Genomic DNA, 22,651 nt, shown 5'->3' with positions numbered 1-22,651 from the left:
AGGTTTACAGGAGAACTTCAAAGGGAAACCCTTTTTTGTATACGTCTTAATGTATTTATAAAAACAATACTTAAAACATAAACAATTTTTAAAAGCCCTTAACATGTAGAACTGGCAGAGCCGTGTCTCGTCTGTGTGCCAGGTGGTCCTGCAATGGAGGCAGAGCACGTGCTCCTGTCTACAGCCCGTCAGGAGGTAAGTGGGTACGGAGGACTAGACAACGGGCGTAACGGATGACAGGGCAGTCCAGAAGGGACAGTCTCTGCACATCTCTTTATTATAACATTTAAAAGAATCATATACTCATTCTGACAGTGTTACCAGGTGTGGCCACCCAATAAGTTACACACACACTACTGGTATTGGAAGGTTATTGCACAGCTGCTGAACTGGCTGGGTCAGGACAAAGGGGCCACTCGGCCCACAATCAACTCTTGAGTTCACCTTCCACCAAACGAGGACAGCTTAGTCCCAACAGGCTGCGAGGCGGCTGCACAGGAACCTCGCCTCCGGGTGATGAAACCAGTGAAGTTAGCACGATTCTCATGGCTACTTGCACTTCAGAGCGTCACATTTACTGCAGTGGGACTTTCTCAATGGGAAGATGAGGTACTGCCCGCCTGGTAACAAATAACATATATATATATATATTTCCATAGTGCTGCAGACTGCAGGCCATAAGGTCACGTCAGGTGTGCTTCCGACCGATGACACGGCAGCGCTGGCTCACGGGCTCCGCCTCCTGCAAGACTCTTAACTGTGCTTGCTAGTTGATTCTTTATTTTCCTGGCTACTTGCTGGTTTTGAGGAATTGGCTGTAATCCAGGAGTGTTCAAGTACTTCTTTCAGGGTCAGTCTTTGGCTGGGGTTATGCCTCAACAGTCTTGAAATGAGGTCTCTCGCTCCCTCTGTTACAAAGTCCGGGAATGTGAATTCAACCTAGAGTACAATAAGTGTCAGATGGTCACAAACGTGGCTTAGATTGTAGCCTAAAGGGAAGGCTGGAAAAAGGACAGAGCTCTAACAGGAGCAATGGGCCCTTCCAGTGTCTTACCCGCGATATTCTCCGGTAGGTCTCTTGGTATGTGCTTGTCTCAAATGGAGGCTTCCCAACTAAAAATTCATAGCAAAGAACTCCAAGGCTCCAGAGGTCCACTTTCTCATCGTGCATCCGGCCTTCGATCATCTCTGGGGGCAGGTAGTCCAGGGTGCCACAGAGGGTGGTTCTCCTGGAACGAGGGGGCCACAGGTTGACATGCTTGTTTCTGTGATCCCAACAGCTGCTGACAGTCACTAACACCCCACTGACGCTGGCTGAGCTCTTCCCAGGCAGAGCCTGTGCTAGGAAGTAGGCACTGTCATAAAGCCCCACGTTCAGATAGGAAACAGATGGAGGGAGCTGTGCAAGATCACACGGCTAGCAACCCAGCTGCACCCCAAGTCTGTCCAACTTCAGAAACTCCGTAAATGATGTAAAAATAAAAAATTTTAAGTATCACTACTATATAAAAGCAGCCAAAGTTCTCTGTAAATACAATTTAGCATTCTGTATTTTTCACAGGACAGATATGCTAAGAAGCTGAAGAGCCAGGTGACATTAATGACAAGAACCTAAACTGGGCCACTGTGAAAGCACTAGATTTGGGCTACAGATACATACTGCGGTCTGACGGATCACTGGTACAAGTGACACTAAAATTTGGGGGTGGCCTATGAAGTATTCTTGCCAAAAATATTCTTCAGACCCTTAGGCCCAATTTTCAGTTTTTAGCAAATATAGAAGATGAGGGCAAAGCTAAGTGACACCACAGGCAGAAAAATCCATTGTAAATTGTGGGGTGATTGGTCGAAATGCAGAGCAAAGAGACAATGAAATACAATAAAACACATGGATTTTGATTAGATTCTGATTTAAAAGAACAGCTATAAAAGTTTTGGACAACTAGAGGAATCTGAACAAGGACCAAATATTAGCTATTACCAAGGTTATTACTTTTCTTACGAGTGAAGATGGCTGGGATTAGATAGGACAACGTCCAAATTTTTAGGAGCTGCTCAGTGAAGTGCTCCAAGGACAAAGCATCATGATGTCTGCAACTTATTTTTGAAGGTTCACTAAAAAAAGCAGACACGGCCCACATGGCGGAATGTTAACTGTTGAGTGTAGGCACCGGGCAGTCGGGTGAGCAGTCCACCACCACTGCGGCGCTTCTGGCATCTGAGTGAGCTTTTATAACGAAGGTTGGAAATACAATGGGGGTGGCAGACAAACCCGAGGCAAAGACCATGTAGGTCTTTGTTGCTTTATAGCAGTTCTTTGCCATCGAAGCTTACGCTGGGTCGTGCCTGGAGCCCCACGAGCACACACGTGTTCACTTAACTAAATGGGGCCTGAGGATTAGGAGCTACCTCCCCAGACATCTAAGATGAGGGAGGCAGACTGAGTCAGGGGTTTCTCAAATGACAGCACATAATGACCTGGGAGCTCTTATGGTCATTAATGTTTGGGAAGCAGAGTGAAGGGACCATCAACATGTATGACACCATTGAAGAATTAAAGTACAATTTTCACCCTGTGATGCCACAAAGCCAATTTGTCATTGTTTTCCTCAGCAGGTGCCAACAGCGCCCACTAGTGATAGACAACTAGATTTTTTAAAAAGCAGATTCAATGCATTGCGAGAAACAATTACAAATGGTCAGCAACAAACCCAAAGCTCACCCCACCCCACGGCACCTATTTTGGGCTATACAATTTTTTTTTTTTTTTTTTACAGGGACAGAGAGAGTCAGAGAGAGGGATAGACAGGGACAGACAGACAGGAACGGAGAGAGATGAGAAGCATCAATCATCAGTTTTTCGTTGCAACACCTTAGTTGTTCATTGATTGCTTTCTCATGTGCCTTGACCACAGGCCTTCAGTAGACCGAATAACCCCTTGCTCGAGCTAGCAACCTTGGGTCCAAGCTGGCGAGCTTTTTTGCTCAAACCAGATGAGCCCACGCTCAAGCTGGTGACCTCGGGGTCTCGAACCTGGGTCCTCGGCATCCCAGGTCGATGCTCTATCCACTGCGCCACTGCCTGGTCAGGCTATACAATTTTTATTAACTAGCTTTATTTTTAAAATTTAAAGAACTAGCTTTATCTTTCAAAGTAACCTGGCTATAATTTTTTAAGTTCTACCACAAAGTGGACAAACTCCTATCTGTAAATGTAAGCTTTTAAATGCTCTACTTCACATGTGGTTTCAAAAGCTTATTTAAACCCAAATTAAATTTAAAACAAGAGAATATGTAGCTCTTGTTTGCAAAGTTCACAGAAGATTTAAATTGTTTTCTTGGGTCAATCTCTCTGCTTTGGCTTTAAGAGGGGATAAGAAAGGACTATCATGTTGACAACAGCAGACCAAAGAGAATCCTGAGCCACCACCTGAAAGTTCCACCCAAACCAATTTGGTTGTGGAAGTTCCTCAGGGCTGCGCCCTCCACTCCAGACCTTCCTGGTGCTGCCCTTGGAACTTGCCTCCAGCCACCATTAGGTATAAGGTCTTCCTCCCCTCTACACATCCGACCTTTCCTCTGTCATATGCTTGTCATAGCTGCTTACCTATCTGTCCCATTTATTAGCCCCTAAGGACATTAAGCATCTTTATCCTCAGGCCTAGGACAAATACAGAGCCCAAGTGGCTGCAGAATAAAAATGTCCATGAAGACACTATTTTATTATTGGGGGGGGGGGTATTAATTACTCCCAAAATGTTGTGTCAGTTACCCAGCCCAATTCAGCACAGCACGCATGCTTAGGTATTTTACTACTTAAACTCATGATTAGTCAGCCACTGGGCGTTTGTTAAACCCAACCAGTTCCAGCTCTAAAGTTACATACCTGGAGGATGGGGCATGGACGGACCACCCAAAGTCTGCGATCTTAAGCTCTCCAGCTGATCCAAGGAGCAGATTCTCTGGCTTAATGTCTCTATGAATAACTCTCTTTGAATGGCAGTAGGACAGGGCATCTGCCAATTCAGTGATATACTATTTTTAAAAAAGTGTAAAAAGTTGTCTTAGATTTCATATAAAAAGTTAATTCTGGACATCTCTTCTGAAAGAAAACTCAATGTACACATAAATATTTAGCATTATGTAGGTTTCAAAGTGAAAGCTAGAAGCAATTGATGACTCAAAAAAAAGAAAAGAAAAAAAATAACAATTGAACCAAATTAGTGGTCAGCATGAAGTATAAGTTATTCGGTAAGAAACTGTTTATTTGCTAATACAGCAGCTGTGATATGGAGAGACAGAAAAGACACTGATGGGCTATAGCTATATCCCCACCTGACAATTTGTGGCCCAATTAGGGCAACACTGAACAACCAGTACAAATTAGGGAGTCAGTCTTAACTTTTTAAACACACATACTCACACACAAAAATCTCTCAAGTACAGTCAATTCCCATTTTTAAAACGAAGATCAATTTACAACAAAAGGATCTATCTGAAGCTAAACATTTACACTCCGACTGGGGCGGGGAGTAATCCTGAACAATACACAGACTAGAAGCAGGTGTGCTGGCACGTTAAATTCGGGACAAACCAATTCATTCGCTTAAAGCACACAAGCAAGTCAGTCCTTTCGTTAGTTTTGTTTATATCTCCACTCAAGAAAGATCTAGGAAGTCCAGACTTTGCTCTAACATATATAAATTAGAATTTAGACCATAATAAACTGAAAGTGGAAACAAAAGCTCTTCTTTCAACATGAGAATTCAGAGGGCAATGAGCTTCCCCACTCAGTTCAAGACATGAAGTATTAGCAAACCACACTCTCTGGGACCGTCCACCCTCCCACGCTGTGGAGCCCTACAAAACTCCCTGATATTGCTCTATCATTAGTTTTATTTGAATTCATCAGAAAAGAAAAACAGGGGGTGGGGTGGTGGGGTGATGGTGGGTGTGTGTGTGTGTGTGTGTGTTTTCATCCTAACTACCACACAGAATCTTAGGAAGAACCAGTCTTTTATTTCAAATAGCTATCTGCTCACACCAAAGTGAACTCCATCTGGACTGAAGAAAACTGTGTAAGTATTAATTGCCAATTAAGTAAAAAACTAATTTGATTAGCTAATATTTTAAGAAGAAATATAAACAAATCTGTTTTTATTTATCCAAAGAGCAATCATTTAAAATTAGGTTTAAAATAGTATGTCCTCATTACAGAGACAAGACCAGAGGGCAAACTCACCAACAGTGCTGTGATTTCAGCTAGTAAAAGTAAAGCCATCTGAATTTAATGCCATTTAAATCAATGCCCCAAACAACATGAGAGTGCAGAGTGCCCAGAGATCTCCACCGAGAAACAGAACAAATCAAAGAAACCACCATTCAATAGGCCCCTCACCTGCTGTTCAATTAAAAGCAGCCCAAATTAAGACTTCAACTTCTTCAAAGTAATTTCATTCAAATGAAAGCACAATCCATGGGGGAAAAACTACCACCCCAAACAGAACCTGGTATGTTGGACTTTAAGATTAAAAACTTCTGTTCTGTGAAAGATACAGGTAAGAGAATGAAGACAAGCCAAATACTGGGGGGGAAAACGTTTGTAAAACACACATGTGCTAAAGGCCTTCTATCCTAAATATACAAGGAACACTTAAATCTCAACAATTAAAATGACCAAAAAACAACTTAAAAATGAACAAAAGATCTGATAAGACAACTCAAAGATGTTAGAGATGTCAAATAAGCATATGAAATAACCTTCACTATCATACGTCATTAGAGAATTGCAAATTCAAATAAAATACCATTATACACCTATTAGAACGACTGAAATCCAAAGACGCTGACAGTATGAATTGCTGGAGAGGCTGAGGAGCAACAGGGACTCGCGTTCATCGGTTGGAACAAAAAGATGGTAAAGCCACTTTGGAAGGCAGCTTTACAGTTTCTTACAAACCTAAATGTGCTCTCACCACACAAGCCAAGTATTGCACCCCTAGTTATTTATCCAACGTATTCGAAAAACTTATGTCCCACAAAAACCCACATGCAAATGTTGTTAGCATCATCACATAATCACCAAAAGCTAGAAGCAAGCAAAATTCCTTTCAACAGGTGAAGGGCTAAACTGAGGTACACTCTATAATGAAATATTATTCACCAATACAAAGAAATGAGCTATATGAAGCCTGAAAAGACACAGATGAATCTAAAATGCATATACTAGTTGTTTCCAGAGGGGTAACTGGTTAACAGTTCTGAAACCAGTACACATGAACACAGGCACTGAATAATGAAATGAATGGATGAAAGACTGGAATCCACGTCTACCCATGTTGGAATGGGAGGTTACAGAAAAGCAAGGGCAGAATGATCCCCACAGTAATGAACTCGTGCTTTGCTTAATGGGTACAGATGAATGCAGAAATACTGACAAATACACGCATGTACACACAGAGTACACACACGTTTCCTTGATCTCTCAGCTGAGAGCCTAATGACACTCCAGTAGCAATGAGCACTTCTTGCACCCAGATCTTGGTTTCTAATAACAGTTTTCAATAAAAAGAACCAGGACTCCTTGGAAACATGGTGAGTGTAGGACTGGGATAGGAAATATACAAGATGTGGCAGAAGCATCTTGCAATGTCAGAAAACTTAAAATAAAAACCACCACCACACACCCATAAGGATGGGGGATGCCCAAAACCACAAAAACCATGTGAAAGAACTCCCAGTGGACAAAGAAGGAATTGATCATCACAATAAAGTAGTACTGGACTGTTACTCAAAGTATAAAACATTGATGAGTCCATATTAATAAACAACTGATAAATATGTAAGGAAAATTTGAAATAATTTATGTAGATACTCTACCCAGTAGGAGGTGGAACACAGCCCCAATCCTTAAGTGTGGCTCTGCATAGTAACTTCCTTTGAAGGAGTAGTGTGGGAAGGGAGAAAGGTGACAAACACGACCTCCGCCAGGTAATCAAGGCCAGCACCCAGAGATAAGTCAGTGCAAACCCTTGATCTGAGACGAGAATGCACTTCACCTCTGCGATCTTCCTCTCAAAACCCAGACCCCAGTCTAAGCATAAGACAGACTAAGGGAATCTGAATAAAGTATGCACTTCAGTTAACAGTTGTGTATCAAAATTTCTTCCTTAGGATACTGTACCATACTAATGTAAAATATTAGAGAAATTAAGTGTGTACTATTAATAGGAGAAAACAGGTCTGTACTATCTTCACAATTATTCTGTAAGCCTAAAACTATTCTAAAATTGATCAGTTAAAAAAAGGGCTGGGAGGGGAATTCATATACATTTCTACAGAAAAACAGCTTAAAAAACAAACCAGCCACAAACTACCTGGTACCTGATTTTATCTGTGTATACAGTATAGTGATTGATTTTCCCACTTCAAATATTCGATCCTATTAAGCTGTCACTGCATAAAGAAAAACCCACCCTCCTAGAGTGAAAGGGAAAGGCACAGCGCTGTGTAGGACGGGCACAGAGGAGAAGGAATTGCTCTGGACAGTGAATGAACACTTACGGTCGCAGTTCTCTGCTCATCAAACCTGGACAGTTTCTGAAGCTCTCTGTAGACAGCTCCAAGAGGCGCATACTCCAGAATGAGGTACACTCTGGTGGCATCGTGGAAATAACCATACAGCCTGAGAATATTTGGATGCCTACAACAAAGGATGAATGCTCTAAAGCAGATCCAAGAATAGGCGCTGAGTACCAAACAAACCCTTCATGTGAAACCAGTGGTGAAAATCGGTTCTGGTCACAGGACTCCCGACCCCGACCCCGACAACTTGAGAATCTGAAACACTTAGAAAAATAGCTATATCCACATATCAGTTTACACGCATTTCAAGTTATTCATGGACCTCAGGCTTATCTAAGACTATTATTTCCTTCCTTAGGCCACCTTTACTTTTTTTTTTTTTTTTAACAGAGACAGAGAGAGTCAGAGAGAGGGACAGACAGACAGGAATGGAGAGAGATGAGAGAAGCATCAATCATCAGTTTTTCGTTGCAACACCTTAGTTGTTCATTGATTGCTTTCTCATATGTGCCTTGACCGTGGGCCTTCAGCAGACCGAGTAACCCCTTGCTTGAGCCAGCGACCTTGGGTCCAAGCTGGTGAGCTTTGCTCAAACCAGATGAGCCTGCATTCAAGCTGGCGACCTTGGGGTCTCGTACCTGGGTCCTCCACATCCCAGTCCAACGCTCTACCCACTGTGCTACCGCCTGGTCAGGCAGGCCACGTTTACTCTTGAGGGAAAAAACTCAGCGAAATATTAATTTCCTGCAAATTAAAACAAGAAATGTGGCATTCCTACAGCAGCTTGATACCGAGTGCTGGAAGAGAGAACTTAAATGCAGTCTTCTGTGCCGCTGAGGGCTCCGGGCAGCTACGAGCACAGCCTATCTAAGCCATCAGCCCTCATCTACTCCAGCCAGTTGTTCTCAAGCAGGGCTACAGGCATGAGGCAGATTTTTAAGTATCAGCAACTGATCAAAGTTTTAAAAAACACTGAAAGAAAAAAAAAAAAGACCCACCAGTCAAAGTCAACCTGCAGGCTACCTGCAACATCTTGCTTGTAACTCAGAGTAAGAGGTGTCATTCCCGTTAGTATCCACCAAGCAAAAAAATTGTGTTCATGTAAACCACTCCATTAACATACACCTTCAAGCCTAACCAGGCGGTAGTGCAGTGGATAGAGTGTCAGACTGGGATGCAGAGGACCCAGGTTCGAGACCCCAAGGTCGCCAGTTTGAGTGCGGGCTCATCTGGTTTGAGCAAAGCACTCACCAGCTTGAGCCCAAGGTCGCTGGCTTGAGCAAGAAGTTACTCGGTCTGCTGAAGGCCCACGGTCAAGGCACATATGAGAAAGCAATCAATGAACAACTAAGGTGTTGCAACAAAAAACTGATGATTGATGCTTCTCATCTCTCTCCATTCCTGTCTGTCTATACCTGTCTATCCCTCTCTCTGACTCTCTCTCTGTCCTTGTAAAAAAATAAAATAAGTAAATAAATAAAATTAAAAAAAAAAAAAACATACACCTTCAAGATGTTTTTAAGGACCACAGCACATAAGTCTAGAAAAGTCTCTGAAAACTGAAAAATGTCACCCCTCTCTACAGGACTATGAAGTGCATCTTAGTAACTGTTAACTTCTGTACCTCGCTCTTTCCAAGACCACCTGCAAACTTACCTAAGGTGGGACTGTATTTCCACTTCTCTTCTCAACTGATGCTCAACTCCTGCTTTCTCCACCTGAGCTTTAAACAAGACTTTCAGGGCCAGGATAAACTTGCTCTGTTTTTCTCTCGCCAAGTAAACATTTCCAAACTTTCCTTTACCCAGAGGGCGACCAATTTCAAAATCTTCCAAAACCCATTGCCTTCTAAGAAAAAATTGAATCATTATATTGATTGTATTCAGAATGTACCCTCTGTCAGAAGCAAGCCAACACCACAATAAATGAGTTGCCACAGACATTAACCCGCCCCCCACTCCCACACCTGCCTGCCAAGGACTGTGAGTCAGTGCCAATAACCTGGGCTTCAGTGCTGAAACACACAATGGAGCTCCTAAGGCATACAGACCTATTAGCAACACTGCAGACCATAAAAAGGGTTGGTAAGTCAATAGAAAGAAGGATGCCTTAGAACCAGCCGTGGGCTGTTGCAAACAACCATAGCCTTCTCTTCTCAAACCCCAGAGATGCTGACACTCTGACACTCTCGGGGCTGGAGAACTACTCTCATAAGCAAGCCGAATGCAGCCACAGGGCAGCTGGGGGAAGAACCATTAGATTCTCAGAAAACTCTGCAAAGCAGCTAAAGCAAAAGAGTGTTGGTTCATTTGTGGCTCTTCCTAGCACAGTCCAGAGTCTAGACAGTTCAGAGATTGACAACAGGCTTTTAAAAAATATCTGGGGAAGATATAGCCAAGTTTTATTATAAAGAATATAGTAATTCTATTAATTATACTCAGACAATCATACATGTATATACACTTCTGCAACATGACCTCATTTTTAAAACAAACTTGCACTTCTATATACAAATAGGAAACCAGAAACATATATAAACCATATGTAATGGCTACTTCTGAGGGTAAAAAGAAACTTATTTTACATATTTCTGTATCAGATTCACACAGCTTTTTCTAATGTGGAAAAACAAAAAACAAATGTAAATTTCTAAGTAAACGTCCATCATTAAAATGCCTTTTCTCTTTTTTATAAAGGTTAAATATTTGGGAATATATTTTCAAAATGAAAATATAAAGACCTCTTTATTTTTTAAAGAGTTTCCAAGATTAAATTTGCAATTAAATGGTGTCTTCTATTAGAATGATAGCACAGAATTTCATAAGAGAAAGCTTACTTTTTTGATTCTTCATTTTTCTTTTTTGATGCCAGTTCCTTTTCAGAATCATTTCCTACACAGAATAATTTAAAGACCTATTTTTAGAATAACTATAGATTTTTAGAATAACTATACAGACTAAGTTAAAAACCCATGAATAGAAATGAATCAAACAACAGTCACCAAAATATTAATGGTATATCCAGAATTATAGATCGAGGCCATTTTTAATTTTCTTTAAAGACAAAAGGTCGACCACAACCTAATCTAACTGCCCCGCTATGAAGCCAACAGACTTCTAGTCACGATGAGCAGATATGTATAGTTAGGCCTTTCAATAACTTTCAATAACTCAAAGACTCCAGACTGCAGATTCTCCCCAAAGTCTCAGTTCACAAATGAAGTGCTTCTAAGGCAGACTATGTCTTCTCGTCATGACAAGTTCCCACCTTGTCACCTCTTCCACACGAGGTGGGCCCGCCAACTGTCCACAGGCTCCAATGCGCAATAAACCTAAGCCTACCACCTTCCTTCTACTGTATCTGCTGTCGGGAAAATGCAGAAATAAGCCACTGATTTAGTCAAATGTACCGTAAAACTTTCATCAGCCAGAGACTCTAACAGCAGCACAGCATGGTGTGCTCAGGTATCTGAATGTAGGACCACCCGGCTCTTTCCATGGTTCCCGATCTCAGTTAATGCCATCAATACAACCACTACCCCCAGGTCCGGTTTACTGCCCAGTTCTAACCAGCCTGCACCCCCTACTCCCATCAAGGCTGTTTTTGGATAAGTTAATGCTCCCGAGTCTCAGCTTCCTCCTCTGTCAAACTGAGTCAATCACTGTGACTACCTTCACAGAGTAGTTACAAGGATTGAAAGAGACAAGGTGGGTGAAGAAAGGCTGATCCCAGAGCCTCCTGTATGTGGGCACTCAACAGGTGGTAACTAGTGACTCTTACTCTCCACTCCACCCCCTTAATCCATTCCTCCCTGCTATCTGGCACCCCTGGGTCCAGCATCACTACTCCAATTCCATCCACACACCGGAGTCCAGAGTCAGGTCTCTACAAGGCACATCAGCCCTCCCTCTGCTCACAAACCCTCTGGCAACTTCCCATGCACGGGGACGAAGCCCCACTCCTCAACCCCACTCCTCAGCACAGTGATCTGGGCCCAGCTGCCTCAGCCCACCCACTTGCCCCAATTTCCCTTCATGCCATGGAACCCTGGAATTCTTCAGTTCCTCAAATGTATCATGAGGGCAGGCTTCCGGTCTTCTTCACACAGGCCTGGCTCACAGGAAATACTGTTACTTTAACCTGCATCAAATTTTCTTCCCAGTCTCAATGGAAAAAATATAAAAACTAGGGCTCCAAACAATGTGAAACACAGTCTATACTCTTGTCTTTTAAAGCAAACTAGAAAGCATGACTATCCAATGAGATCAAAAAGCTGACTCACCAGGAGCTGGTGGCTGGGGCTGCTCACTGTTTTGCGTGGGATTCAGTGGCCTGGAGAGAGGGCGAGGGCCACTGGCTGCCTGCAATTGCTTCTGCTTCAGATGCTGAACCGGTTTGTGGCTGGAGACCAGCTTTTGTGCTTGTGAAGGAACTCGCTGGGAGGAATTAGAAGAAAACAAGACCCGCTGCGCCTGGCCACTATTTGCAGTCAGTGGATGCTGGGAAGGAAACTGCTGCGTCACCGGAACACGTTTTGGCCCGTCACCAGCTGGAACTGTGGTCTAGAGTAGGAGGGGAAGAGAAAAGCTTCAAGGTCTTCACAAACGAAAGCTGAATAGTCTGAGTCTGTTTTCCAGAATAACAAAGTAATGACGCCACTGAAGTAGAGGGAGGGAAAGCTACTTTAACCAGCGCTTCTGAAGGGTACTGTGGGGGCATGGCTGAAAGGGACACCTCAGTGACACTTCCTAACCCTCCCCGATGCTCCCATAGACAATGGTCACCAACTCAACTTCCACTGAAAGAGGGAGACAAACACGTTCTAAGAATTCAATGATGAGAATTATCATTTAGCAAAACCCAGCAGTACAAAAACTTTATAACAAAATCCCAATTGCACTGAAATTTCTTTGACAATACATATTTAGAAAAAAATAAACTTCCAGTTAAGATGGCAGGGTAAGTGAACAAGGTGCTCACGCCCTCCCACAACCACATCAAAATTACAACCACACCACAGAGCAGCCATCATTCGAACTGCCTGAAATCACGCTGAATGGAAGTCCTACAACTAGGGAATTAAAGAAGCTCCATCAAGACAGGTAGGGTCGGCAAGGACTCGGAGCCGACTGGTCCCACACCCACGTGCAGCAGTTTAAAATTGTGGAGCAGTTTAAAATCGGGAGGGAGATCTTGGCTGTGCAAGTTCCCCCTGAGGAGTATGGGTCCCAACCCACACCAGGTCGCCGGGCCCAAGGTTCCAGGGCTGGGAAGACAAGTTCCCGTAACTCTGGCTGTAAAACCCAGTGGGCACTAGGGCTGAGGGAGACAGAGGGCAGCTAGAGCCCCAGGCAGCTCCTCTGGTATGGCCTGCACATAGACTTACTCAGACCAACTCCCTCTGAGCTCCAGCGCTGCGGGAGCAGCTTAAAAGGCACCAGAGACATACAGGGAGAAACTGAATTGTCCGGCCTCAAGACGACAGAGTTGGGGGCACATTTTCCAGACAGAAGTGCTGGCAGAGGTCATTGTTCTTTCGGTGAGCCCTGCCCCCACAGACCCGGTCAGGCCAGTTGCCATATCTGAGATTCCATTACCTGGCTCAAAGTGTCTGCCCCGCCCTCGTGATTCCCTGAGGCCCTGCCCTGCCCAACTTCCAGACCCACCCAAGCTATTTCCAGTGGCTTTTCCATACAAATGGCCTGTCCTGGCTCATGCTTCAGATTTTCCTAAAATCCCTCTCAGCATGCCCCACACCTCTCACTAAGTGGGCGCAGGCCCACACTAGCAGCAGCCAGACATGGTTCACAGCTTGGCTTCACCAGGGCACCTCCAAGCCCTGGTAGCAGTCATCAGCAGATAGCTTTGTAGCTCATGCTGGGAGGCCCTGGACAGAACACAGGTGGCGGCTCACCTTGGTCTGCACCTCCCAGGAGTCTCCAGACCCAGCACACCCAGTGGGCAGCTTAAGACCATATCAAAGCACCACTACCAAACACGTCCACAAGGGACACACTTAAAGGGTAGACTCAGTGGGCATCACAGCCCAGCTGAAGTAAGTCCTGCTCCGGGGGGTGGGCTCCTGCACAGCTGATCCTCCAGTGGTGGAGGTCAGTGGTCTCTGCCAGTCCTTGCAGCGGAGTGGCCTGGGGGGAAACACCTCTCACTGAGGTGCCAACAGCAAGCAAGGCTACACTACAGGAGGGTGTACAGAGCCTACATGGGGGTGGAGGGAACACACCTGGAGTGTCCAGCTGGAGTGAGGCCGTGCCACTGGACCTTACAGGGCACCTACTCCATTAGGCCTCTATCATGCCTGGGAGACATAGCAGCTCTACCTAATCCAAAGAAACAACCACAGGGAGGCTGCCAAAAGGATGAAACAGAAAAACTGAAGACTCTTTCACAGGGACTTAACAGTAGACAAAGCCAAGGATCAACTCTGCGATTCGGAATATAAGGAAACAAAGAAACACCTAATTGGAACAGCACAGTGTAAGGAGCCTCTGGGACAACTTCAAGCATACCAATAATTGCATCATGAGAGTGTTGGAAGTTGAAAAAAAGAGAACAAGAAATTGAAAACTGTTGGGCAGATAAAATGTATTATGCTCACTTTGTTAAAGATGCCTTCGCCCAGGTGATATTAATGTGTGTCTCTGGGCTGTGGGCAGGCAGAATCCTTGTAGCCTGGGGCTTGGTTTTGGGATTAAGCCTTTCCTACCCTTTTTGATGTAGGGCGGTACAATCCAATCATGCCTTAGAGAAGTGACTTTGTATTAGGGACTTCCCTGTTTTGTATATTGGATTAAGAGTTTGGATTGCTACACTATAAAACGGGGACGAAGTGGGAGCTTGGGCTCTTGGTTCCTGAGGTTAGCATGAGAGAGCGGAGAGAGTAGAGCCAAGCAGCTAAAGGAGGCCACGTGGAGGAGGCCAGGAGAAGCAGCCAAGATGGCGGAGTGCTGAGTGAGATGCCAGTTTGTGTAGAGTTTGTATCTGGGATAAGGAAGGAAATGGGGAACTGAGGAGAAGAAGGTTGGTGAGCTAGAAACCTTTGATTCTAGGAAACTCGGATAAGTCAGTGGCTTTGTGAGCACTGAGTGTGACTGGGTTTTGGAGCCCAGTGTGTATTTTTACTTGCCCGCCGGGTGCAAGGTAGGATTAAAGGCTATGGCCCATCAGTTTTTGGCTCCGCTGTTTCTTTACCGACTGTCCGAATCAAATGCGAACCTGCATGTGAATGGCCACGATGGCGGCTCCTGGCTTTACATTTGGCGTAGTCGGCAGGATTCGATACAGATCGGCAAGGAGTCTTTGAGTGGTGGAGTAGAGGACTGGCTAGTGTTAGGGTTCCCCATGGCTGTCCTTTTGGGGATTGTAGGCTGGCTGACTTTTACAGCCATGCGTGAGAAAACCGAGAGCTCTGTTGAAGAGGCTGCCCGGGACCTGCAAACCGAGCAGCGGGAGGAGTTGCAGCAAATGCAGGAGAAAGAGATGCTGACCCTGGAGCTGGAGGAAGCACCTGAGGAGGAGGCCAACCAGGTGTTCGAGATTCGCCTGGAAATGGAGCAAACGCTGGAGGAGGATTCAGAGGTTCGTGAGTTGCAGCTTGCCCTGGATGTTGCGGAGAGTCAGCAGTGGCAGGAGGCCAGGGCTGAGGCTGAGGCTGAGGCTGGGGCTGAGGCTGAAGCTGAGGCCGGGCCCGGAGCTGCAAGGTCTGCAGAGCAGAAGGCTGCGGCAGCCCGGGGCTCGAGACTGGCAGCAGGAGTTGGTGTTTTCAGTTCCTCTTTGGAGGATGAGGAGAATCGGACTGGAGTTGTGATCTGCAGTCTCCAGAAGATGGAAGCCCAGCTGGAAGGAGCACCTACTGCGGCCCCGGTAGGTCTGCGATTTTGGGACATAGGCCTGGACATGCTTTTTGGAGCAGAGATGGAAATGCTGACTGCCATTGCCACGTGCTCCTCTTTGGGACAGTGTAAGACCTGCGAGGATGGCAGGGATGAGGGGGGTGGCTGACGCCCTATGTGCGTGGGCTGATTTCCTGGACTATGACCGGAGTGGGCATTGGCTCCTTTTTTGGATGGACTTTCGGATTACAGATTTTGGACAATGTAAAATACCCTGATGGGGGTGGGGGATGACTTTGCTGGAAGCACTCTCCTACCCCGGGAAGCTTTTCCCGTGGCTAGAAAGAAGCCAAGGACATTTTGCGCTTTGGGCTAAGTGCTCAGAGACTGGTGAAGTGTACCTTTGTAATTGTTGAAACTGTATGATTTTTGCTGTTGTAATCTGTGTAATGTGCCTAATATCCTTGCACAGGTATGCTGGTAATGTAAATTGTAGGTAGTAAAGTGAGCATAGGGGTGGATTGTTGGGCAGATAAAATGTATTATGCTCACTTTGTTAAAGATGCCGTCGCCCAGGTGATATTAATGTGTGTCTCTGGGCTGTGGGCAGGCAGGATCCTTGTAGCCTGGGGCTTGGTTTTGGGATTAAGCCTTTCCTACCCTTTTTGATGTAGGGCGGTACAATCCAATCATGCCTTAGAGAAGTGACTTTGTATTAGGGACTTCCCTGTTTTGTATATTGGATTAAGAGTTTGGATTGCTACACTATAAAATGGGGACGAAGTGGGAGCTTGGGCTCTTGGTTCCTGAGGTTAGCATGAGAGAGCGGAGAGAGTAGAGCCAAGCAGCTAAAGGAGGCCACGTGGAGGAGGCCAGGAGAAGCAGCCAAGATGGCGGAGTGCTGAGTGAGATGCCAGTTTGTGTAGAGTTTGTATCTGGGATAAGGAAGGAAATGGGGAACTGAGGAGAAGAAGGTTGGTGAGCTAGAAATCTTTGATTCTAGGAAACTCGGATAAGTCAGTGGCTTTGTGAGCACTGAGTGTGACTGGGTTTTGGAGCCCAGTGTGTATTTTTACTTGCCCGCCGGGTGCAAGGTAGGATTAAAGGCTATGGCCCATCAGTTTTTGGCTCCGCTGTTTCTTTACCGACTGTCCGAATCAAATGCGAACCTGCATGTGAATGGCCACAATGGCGGCTCCTGGCTTTACAAAAACCTATTTGAAAAATAATGTTAGGAAATATCCCTAACTTGGTGAAGGAAAAAGACATACAAGTCCAAGAAGTGCAAAGAGGCCCACAGCAAGACACATCATAATTAAAATGCAAAAGGTTAAAGACAAATAGAGAATCATTTTTTTAAGAGAGAGCAAGAGGAGAAAGGGAGAAGAAAGATGAGAAGCACTGACTCATAGTTGCATCACTTTACTTGTTCACTGAATGCTTCTCATATGTGCGCTGGGGGGGTTTCTCCAGCCAGGCCAGTGACCCCTTTGCTCAAGCCAGCGACCTTGGGCTCAAGTCAGTGATCATGGGATCTTGTCTATGATCCCACATTCAAACGGGCAACATTGAAGGTTTTGAGGCTGGGTCCTCCGCATCCCAGTCAACTCTCTAACCACTGCATTACCACCGTCAGGCAAAGACAAATGCAGAACCTTAAAAGCCGCAAGAGAAAAGCAGTTAATTACCTACAAGGGAATGCCCATAAGCCTGTCAGCTGACTTCTCAACAGAAACTTTGCAAGCCAAAAGGGTTTGTCAAGAAATATTCAAAGTGATGAAAACCAAGGACCTACAACCAAGATTACTTTACCCAGTAAAGCTATAGAATCAAAAGATAGATAAAGAGAACTAAGGAATTCATCACCACCAAATCAGTAGTACATGAAATGTTAAAGGGTCTTCTTTAAGAAGAAAAAAATATTAAAAATGTGAACAATAAAATGGCAATAAATACAATAAAAACAGTTGAATCTAAAAAACAAAATAAAAAGAAACACTCATAGATAACAGAGAACATTTGGCGGTTGTCAGATGGGAGAGGTGCTGGGGAAGTGGGTGAGGGGTTGGGAGGGTAAAGGGGTCAGGAAATACGAATTGGTTGTTACAGAACTGTCGTGGGTATGCAAAGTATAGCATGAGGAGTAGAGTCAATAATATTCTAATGACTACAGTGTCAGATGAGTGTGCGATTTATTGGGATGATCACTTAGTAAGTTATATAATGTCTAATCCAGGGGTCCCCAAACTTTTTACATAGGGGGCCAGTTCACTGTCCCTCAGACCGTTGGAGGGCCAGACTATAAAAAAAACTATGAACAAATCCCTATGCACACTGCACATATCTTATTTTAAAGTATAAAAACAAAACGGGAACAAATACAATATTTACAATAAAGAAAAGTAAATTTAAATCAACAAACTGACCAGTATTTCAATGGGAACTATGGGCCTGCTTTTGGCTAATGAGATAGTCAATGTGCTCCTCTCACTGACCACCAATGAAAGAGGTGCTCCTTCCGGAAGTGCGGCGGGGGCCAGATAAATGGCCTCAGGGGGCCGCATGTGGCCCACAGGCCGTAGTTTGGGGACCCCTGGTCTAATCCCTGAGGTATACACTTGCAACTAATACAATAATGTATGTCATCTGCAATTGAAAATGAAAACAAATGATTTAAAAAAGAAAAATAGTATATCAAAATGTTCAACAATGGAAAAGACAGTCTGAATTTTTGTGTTTGCCAGATTTCCCACAAAAAGCTTATTACTACTGGTTCTTTTCCAAGTATTACTTATAAAATGGACCTGAGCCAAAAGAGCTTTGGCAAAACGGGAAAACAATGGTTCTTTAAGAAGTTATTACCAAACTATGTTATTTACATGCCTGTAAGTAGGATGAAACCAACTTAAAACACAGTTAATTTAAGTCTAAGACTGCAATGGGGAGGACAGACACTTCCTCCAGCCACTGGAAGTTGCCTAGCGAGTGAGGAATCCGCGCAGGAAAGGGGCATGTCAGGGCCATCACAGCTCCCTGGCACAAGGATGGGCTTCCAAGTTTGTAACAAAGTCAATTACTTCTGAAATTAGCAGCGCCCACTACATAGCAGGCATTCAGGCACTGACAGACATTTTAAATAGAGCAATTTTTAAAAATGATGTTTATCATAGGAATTGAGAATCAAATAGTGACTCAGGTTGACCTTTTTCTATTGGTCATTTTATACCTTCAGCCAGGAAAAAAGGGTTAGTATCCCTTTATTTGATGATACAGACTTCTAAAAACCAGCCCTACCCCCCAAGAAACCCAAGCTATTTATAGTTATGCTGATTTCCTGGAAATTACTTACATTAAAGCAGGCTTCCCCAAACTACAGCCCCCCCTGCAGCCCCTGAGGCCATTTATCCCGCCCCCACCGCACTTCCGGAAGGGGCACCTCTCTCATTGGTAGTCAGTGAGAGGAGCACTGTATGTGGCGGCCCTCTAACGGTCTGAGGGACAGTGAACTGGCCCCCTGTGTAAAAAGTTTGGGGACCTCTGCATTAAAGATTCTTTATATGAGAGACTCATTCACCCAGCTGCTCCACAAATTTTCATTAAATGCTAAGAGCCAGGGGTCTTGCCTTGGTGAAGTCCTCCTGGATTCCAACCTATCACAATCTGAATAGAGCATCCCTCCTTGGAATCACTCAGATCCTACTGACATTTAAGGCACAGTATTGGCTCACACACTTCCCCAACCGGGCTCTAAGTTTCTTAAAATGAAAGATCATGAGCTCTTAGTCCCTGCATCTGACCCAGAAGCTGGCTCAAAGCGGGGTCCCAGGAAACATTAACTAACATGTGCTTGACATCCCTCTGATCTTACTACTCCCTGAATTGAGACCAAAACAAACTATGGCAAAGAAATGAATTTCTGGCAAACAAGGACAGGCCTGCATTAGGCACCTTCTGTGTACATTATCCTGCATACAAGGGAAGAATACAGACTTGAACAGCTAACTAACTATAAGACAAAGTAGAAAAAGACACAATGAAATAATCACCAAAACATTCCTGAATGCTGAGAAAAGTCACCTAAAGTTACAAATCCAAAGTAAAGGACAAGAATTCCAGATAGAAGACCATTTTCCACTTGGGTTCTATAAATGTGACTGAGATTACAGGTTATTCAACTTACCTTAACTGGCCCTGAAATGTCATTTTTTTTAGATTTGTCCATGACACCTGAAAAGAAAAAAAGAACTCTTAATTTATATAAACCCACCTGCTTCAAAGTATTGTTATGCTAGATCAGGGTCATAGCCTCAACAACACACAGAATTTTACATTTTTCTTTGTCCAAACAAAGCTGATATGGGAGCACTGTTTCCTCATGAACTTAAGTTCAGGTGTGGGCATTTTCCCCATAAGATCAACCTCTCCCCTGGCACATTGCACAGCTTCCCTTCCCATCCCCTTCCTCCCCTGGTACTCAAACTTCACTCCTGAACTGACTCATCCCTCTACTCCATCATCTCCTCTCTAATGGATCACGTCCACGAGTATACAGGCCTGCTTCCATACCTGCGGCCTCTGGGGAAAAAAAAAAATCCTCTTTAAGGACACCTCAAGGAATGCTAGCTCTCGCCTCCCCTTTCAACAGCCTAAGAAGTCTCAGAATGCGGCCCTTGACCCCTCTCACCTCACCTCCTCTCCTCTACTACACACCAGCCTTAAAGGGTTCCTTTCTTTCCTCGAGTCCCCTGCTACAGGGCCCTGAACTTCCATTCCCTCCACCTATAAAGCTCTTCCCCTGAACAGAAGTGTGGCTTGCTCCTTCATTTCATTCAGTCTCCACTCAGATGTCTCCTTTCAAACCATCTCTCCTTTATTTTTCTTCATAGCCCTTACTTAATATCTTGTTTACCGTCTTTCTCCCCAGACTCAGAATCCAGCTACCTGCTCAGTATCTCCAAAAAAAATAGTAAGCTCCATGAAAGCAATGGCTTAGTGGCATTCAGTTCAAGGTCTCTCCCGGAACATGCAGAAATCCTTCTGCAGTTTTTCTTACCTTGTGCTCTCTGAATTCTGGAATCTAATCAGAAAGCATTCCCAAGCCCCAAGCTTTCATAGCCATTTCATGAACATGCAAATAGCGCCACCTTGAAGAATGGGACTGCAGCTAACGAGCCTAGAGTCCTTATATCAGACAGTGGGTTAGCAGAAATAGACTAAGGAGTTGGAAATAAATGCTCGTGTCGTGCAAACGTTAATTTTTCACAGGCTCTACGGCTTTCTTCACTTTCCCTAGTAAATGTAAGCAGCAGACTTGATTACATAAGCAAAAGGACACATATTCAATAGAAACTACAGGTATTTGCTCCAATTTAATATACATACTTTTCCTTCCCAGGAAGGTTAATAATAAGCAGAATGGATTAAGATTCTGATCCAGAAATTCAGGAAAAAACCCCAGGAAGACTGCTTCTCAGGTGATTTTGACCTATAGCCAGGTTCAGGAGTCACAGGACCAGGTGACCTTCACAAGATTCCTGTGGTTCAAACCAGGAATCCTGCTATTCTAAACCAGAAACTTTTAGATCTAATAACACTGTGAGTTTAGCCTTTTCCTTCCTTCGTGGAACCTACTAATAGCTGCACAAATAATGAAGAGTGGAGAGGAAATGAAATGAACATGTTGCTAAAGAGAATTTAATTCAAACAAGTAATATTAAGGAGGAAAAGACATTAAAAGTCAAGGGCAGTAGCCTGATCTGGCAGTGGCGCAGCGGATAGAGCACTGGAATGGGCCATGGAGGACCCAGATTCAAGACCCCAGGGTCGCCAGCTCACCAGCCTAAGCACGGGGTCACAAGCATGAGCATGGGATCATAGACATGACTCCATGGTCGCTGGCTTGAGCAAGGGGTCACTCGCTCTGCTGAAGCCCCCACCCCCCCACCCCTGTCAAGGCACATATGAGAAAGCAATCAATGAACAACTAAGGGGCCTCAACAAAGAATCGATGCTTCTCATCTCTCTCCCTTCTTGTATGTCCGTATCTGTCCCTCTATCTGACTCTCTCTCTCTCTCTGTCCAAAAAAAGTCAAGGGCAGTAACACAAGGATGGTTAGAAATAGAGACTCCCAGGCCCAACCCCAGACCTAACAAATCAGAAGCTACATTTGCACCATCCCCAGATGACTAGTTCTCAATAATATCAGTTCCCTGGAGGGCTTGATAAAAAGAAACACCTGAGTCCTATGCCCAAGCGCTTCTAACTCCTTAGGTGGGTCTATCCGTTTAACAAGGACCCCCAAGAATCCCGATATGGGTAGTCTAAGGTTTGAAAAGCACTAGCCCAGGAAGGCCTCTTCGAAGAGATTATCATTTATTCACCCACTCACCCACCAAACCAGGACAAGGGCCTTTCCTGGCTATTCTAGCCCCGCCCCGGTTTACCGCACACATTGCTGTTTCCTTTCCTTAACACTCGGCACTACTGCAAGTTACCTTGCTGGTTCGTCGTCTGCCCACCCCAACTAGAATGTCAACTCCATAACAGCAAATACCTTCTGTACGTTTTCTCACCCAGGTGCTCAGTAAACACGAGAACCTCGTTAGAAAGCACTCCCACCCCCAGCCCACCAGCCCATCAGCGGAGGGCGCCTTGGTACCCAAAACGGCACGGAGGGCGCTTGGAAAGCGGATGGGGGACGGAAGACGGGGAAGAGGGGACAGTGGGGGGGGGGGGGGACAGGAGAAGGGAGGGCAGAGAGAGGAGGAAGGCCAGGGGAAGGGCAGAGGGGGACGCGGGGCCGAGGGAGGCCTTCTCACCCCGACTCTTTCCTCCCCAGCTCCGCGGCCCCACCACCCCCTTTGCTTCCCCCGCCCCCCGTCCCGCCAGCCACTCAAAGGCCACCCAGTCCGGCCGCCCTCGCCCTCCGGCTTCACGGAGCTGCCCCAAGGCCAAAGCACCTGTCGGCTCCGACCTCCGACCCTAAGCAGCCGCCGAGTCCTACGGAGATCCGAGCCGTTAGGATTCAGAGTCATTTTAAATAAGAGTTACACTCTCTACTCCCAAAGCTGATTGGCCTGGGCTGGAGAGACGCTGTCTTTTCATTGGTTTACAGCCAAGGCGACGGATTGAGTCACATCCAAGGAAGGCGGACCCGCGCGCAGGCGCACTTGCTCCGTAAGCCCCGGAAGTGGGGGTGCCAACGGCCTGCCAGACC

General features: G+C 45.1%; 1 protein-coding gene across 3 annotated transcripts; it reads right to left on the bottom strand.

Annotated features, from left to right (window-relative positions):
* Window positions 1-254: 254 nt before the first annotated feature.
* Window positions 255-22,527, bottom strand: AURKA (aurora kinase A). 3 transcript variants are annotated; one of them, XM_066387443.1, is made up of 10 exons: window positions 20,817-20,937; window positions 20,488-20,723; window positions 19,615-19,661; window positions 11,867-12,146; window positions 10,421-10,475; window positions 9,241-9,432; window positions 7,564-7,702; window positions 3,887-4,035; window positions 1,055-1,229; window positions 255-939 (listed from the first exon to the last, which is right to left on the bottom strand). In XM_066387443.1, exons 3-10 carry the CDS (start codon window positions 19,654-19,656, stop codon window positions 754-756), a joined length of 1,218 nt encoding a protein of 405 aa, XP_066243540.1. In that variant the 5' UTR covers window positions 19,657-19,661; window positions 20,488-20,723; window positions 20,817-20,937; the 3' UTR covers window positions 255-753. The 3 variants fall into 3 exon arrangements, with proteins under 3 accessions (XP_066243540.1, XP_066243539.1, XP_066243541.1); XM_066387442.1 differs by lacking the exons at window positions 20,488-20,723; window positions 20,817-20,937 and adding an exon at window positions 22,395-22,527; XM_066387444.1 differs by lacking the exon at window positions 20,817-20,937 and having other exon boundaries at window positions 20,488-20,733.
* Between the last annotated feature and the right edge of the window lie 124 nt (window positions 22,528-22,651).

The sequence above is a fragment of the Saccopteryx leptura genome, chromosome 5 (genome assembly GCF_036850995.1).
Source record: "Saccopteryx leptura isolate mSacLep1 chromosome 5, mSacLep1_pri_phased_curated, whole genome shotgun sequence".
Lineage (NCBI taxonomy): Eukaryota > Metazoa > Chordata > Mammalia > Chiroptera > Emballonuridae > Saccopteryx > Saccopteryx leptura.
This window is presented reverse-complemented; position numbering and strand designations above follow the sequence as displayed.

What these genes read in the sequence shown, in the direction of transcription:
- AURKA (XM_066387442.1), bottom strand. Translation starts at nt 19,656, where the DNA reads ATGGACAAATCTAAAAAAAATGACATTTCAGGGCCAGTTAAG. An exon ending in GCCCCAGCCACCAGCTCCTG is followed by an intron (nt 10,476 to 11,866) that starts GTGAGTCAGCTT and finishes TATTCTGTGTAG; the next exon opens with GAAATGATTCTGAAAAGGAA. An exon ending in GTCCATGCCCCATCCTCCAG is followed by an intron (nt 1,230 to 3,886) that starts GTATGTAACTTT and finishes CCCTCGTTCCAG; the next exon opens with GAGAACCACCCTCTGTGGCA.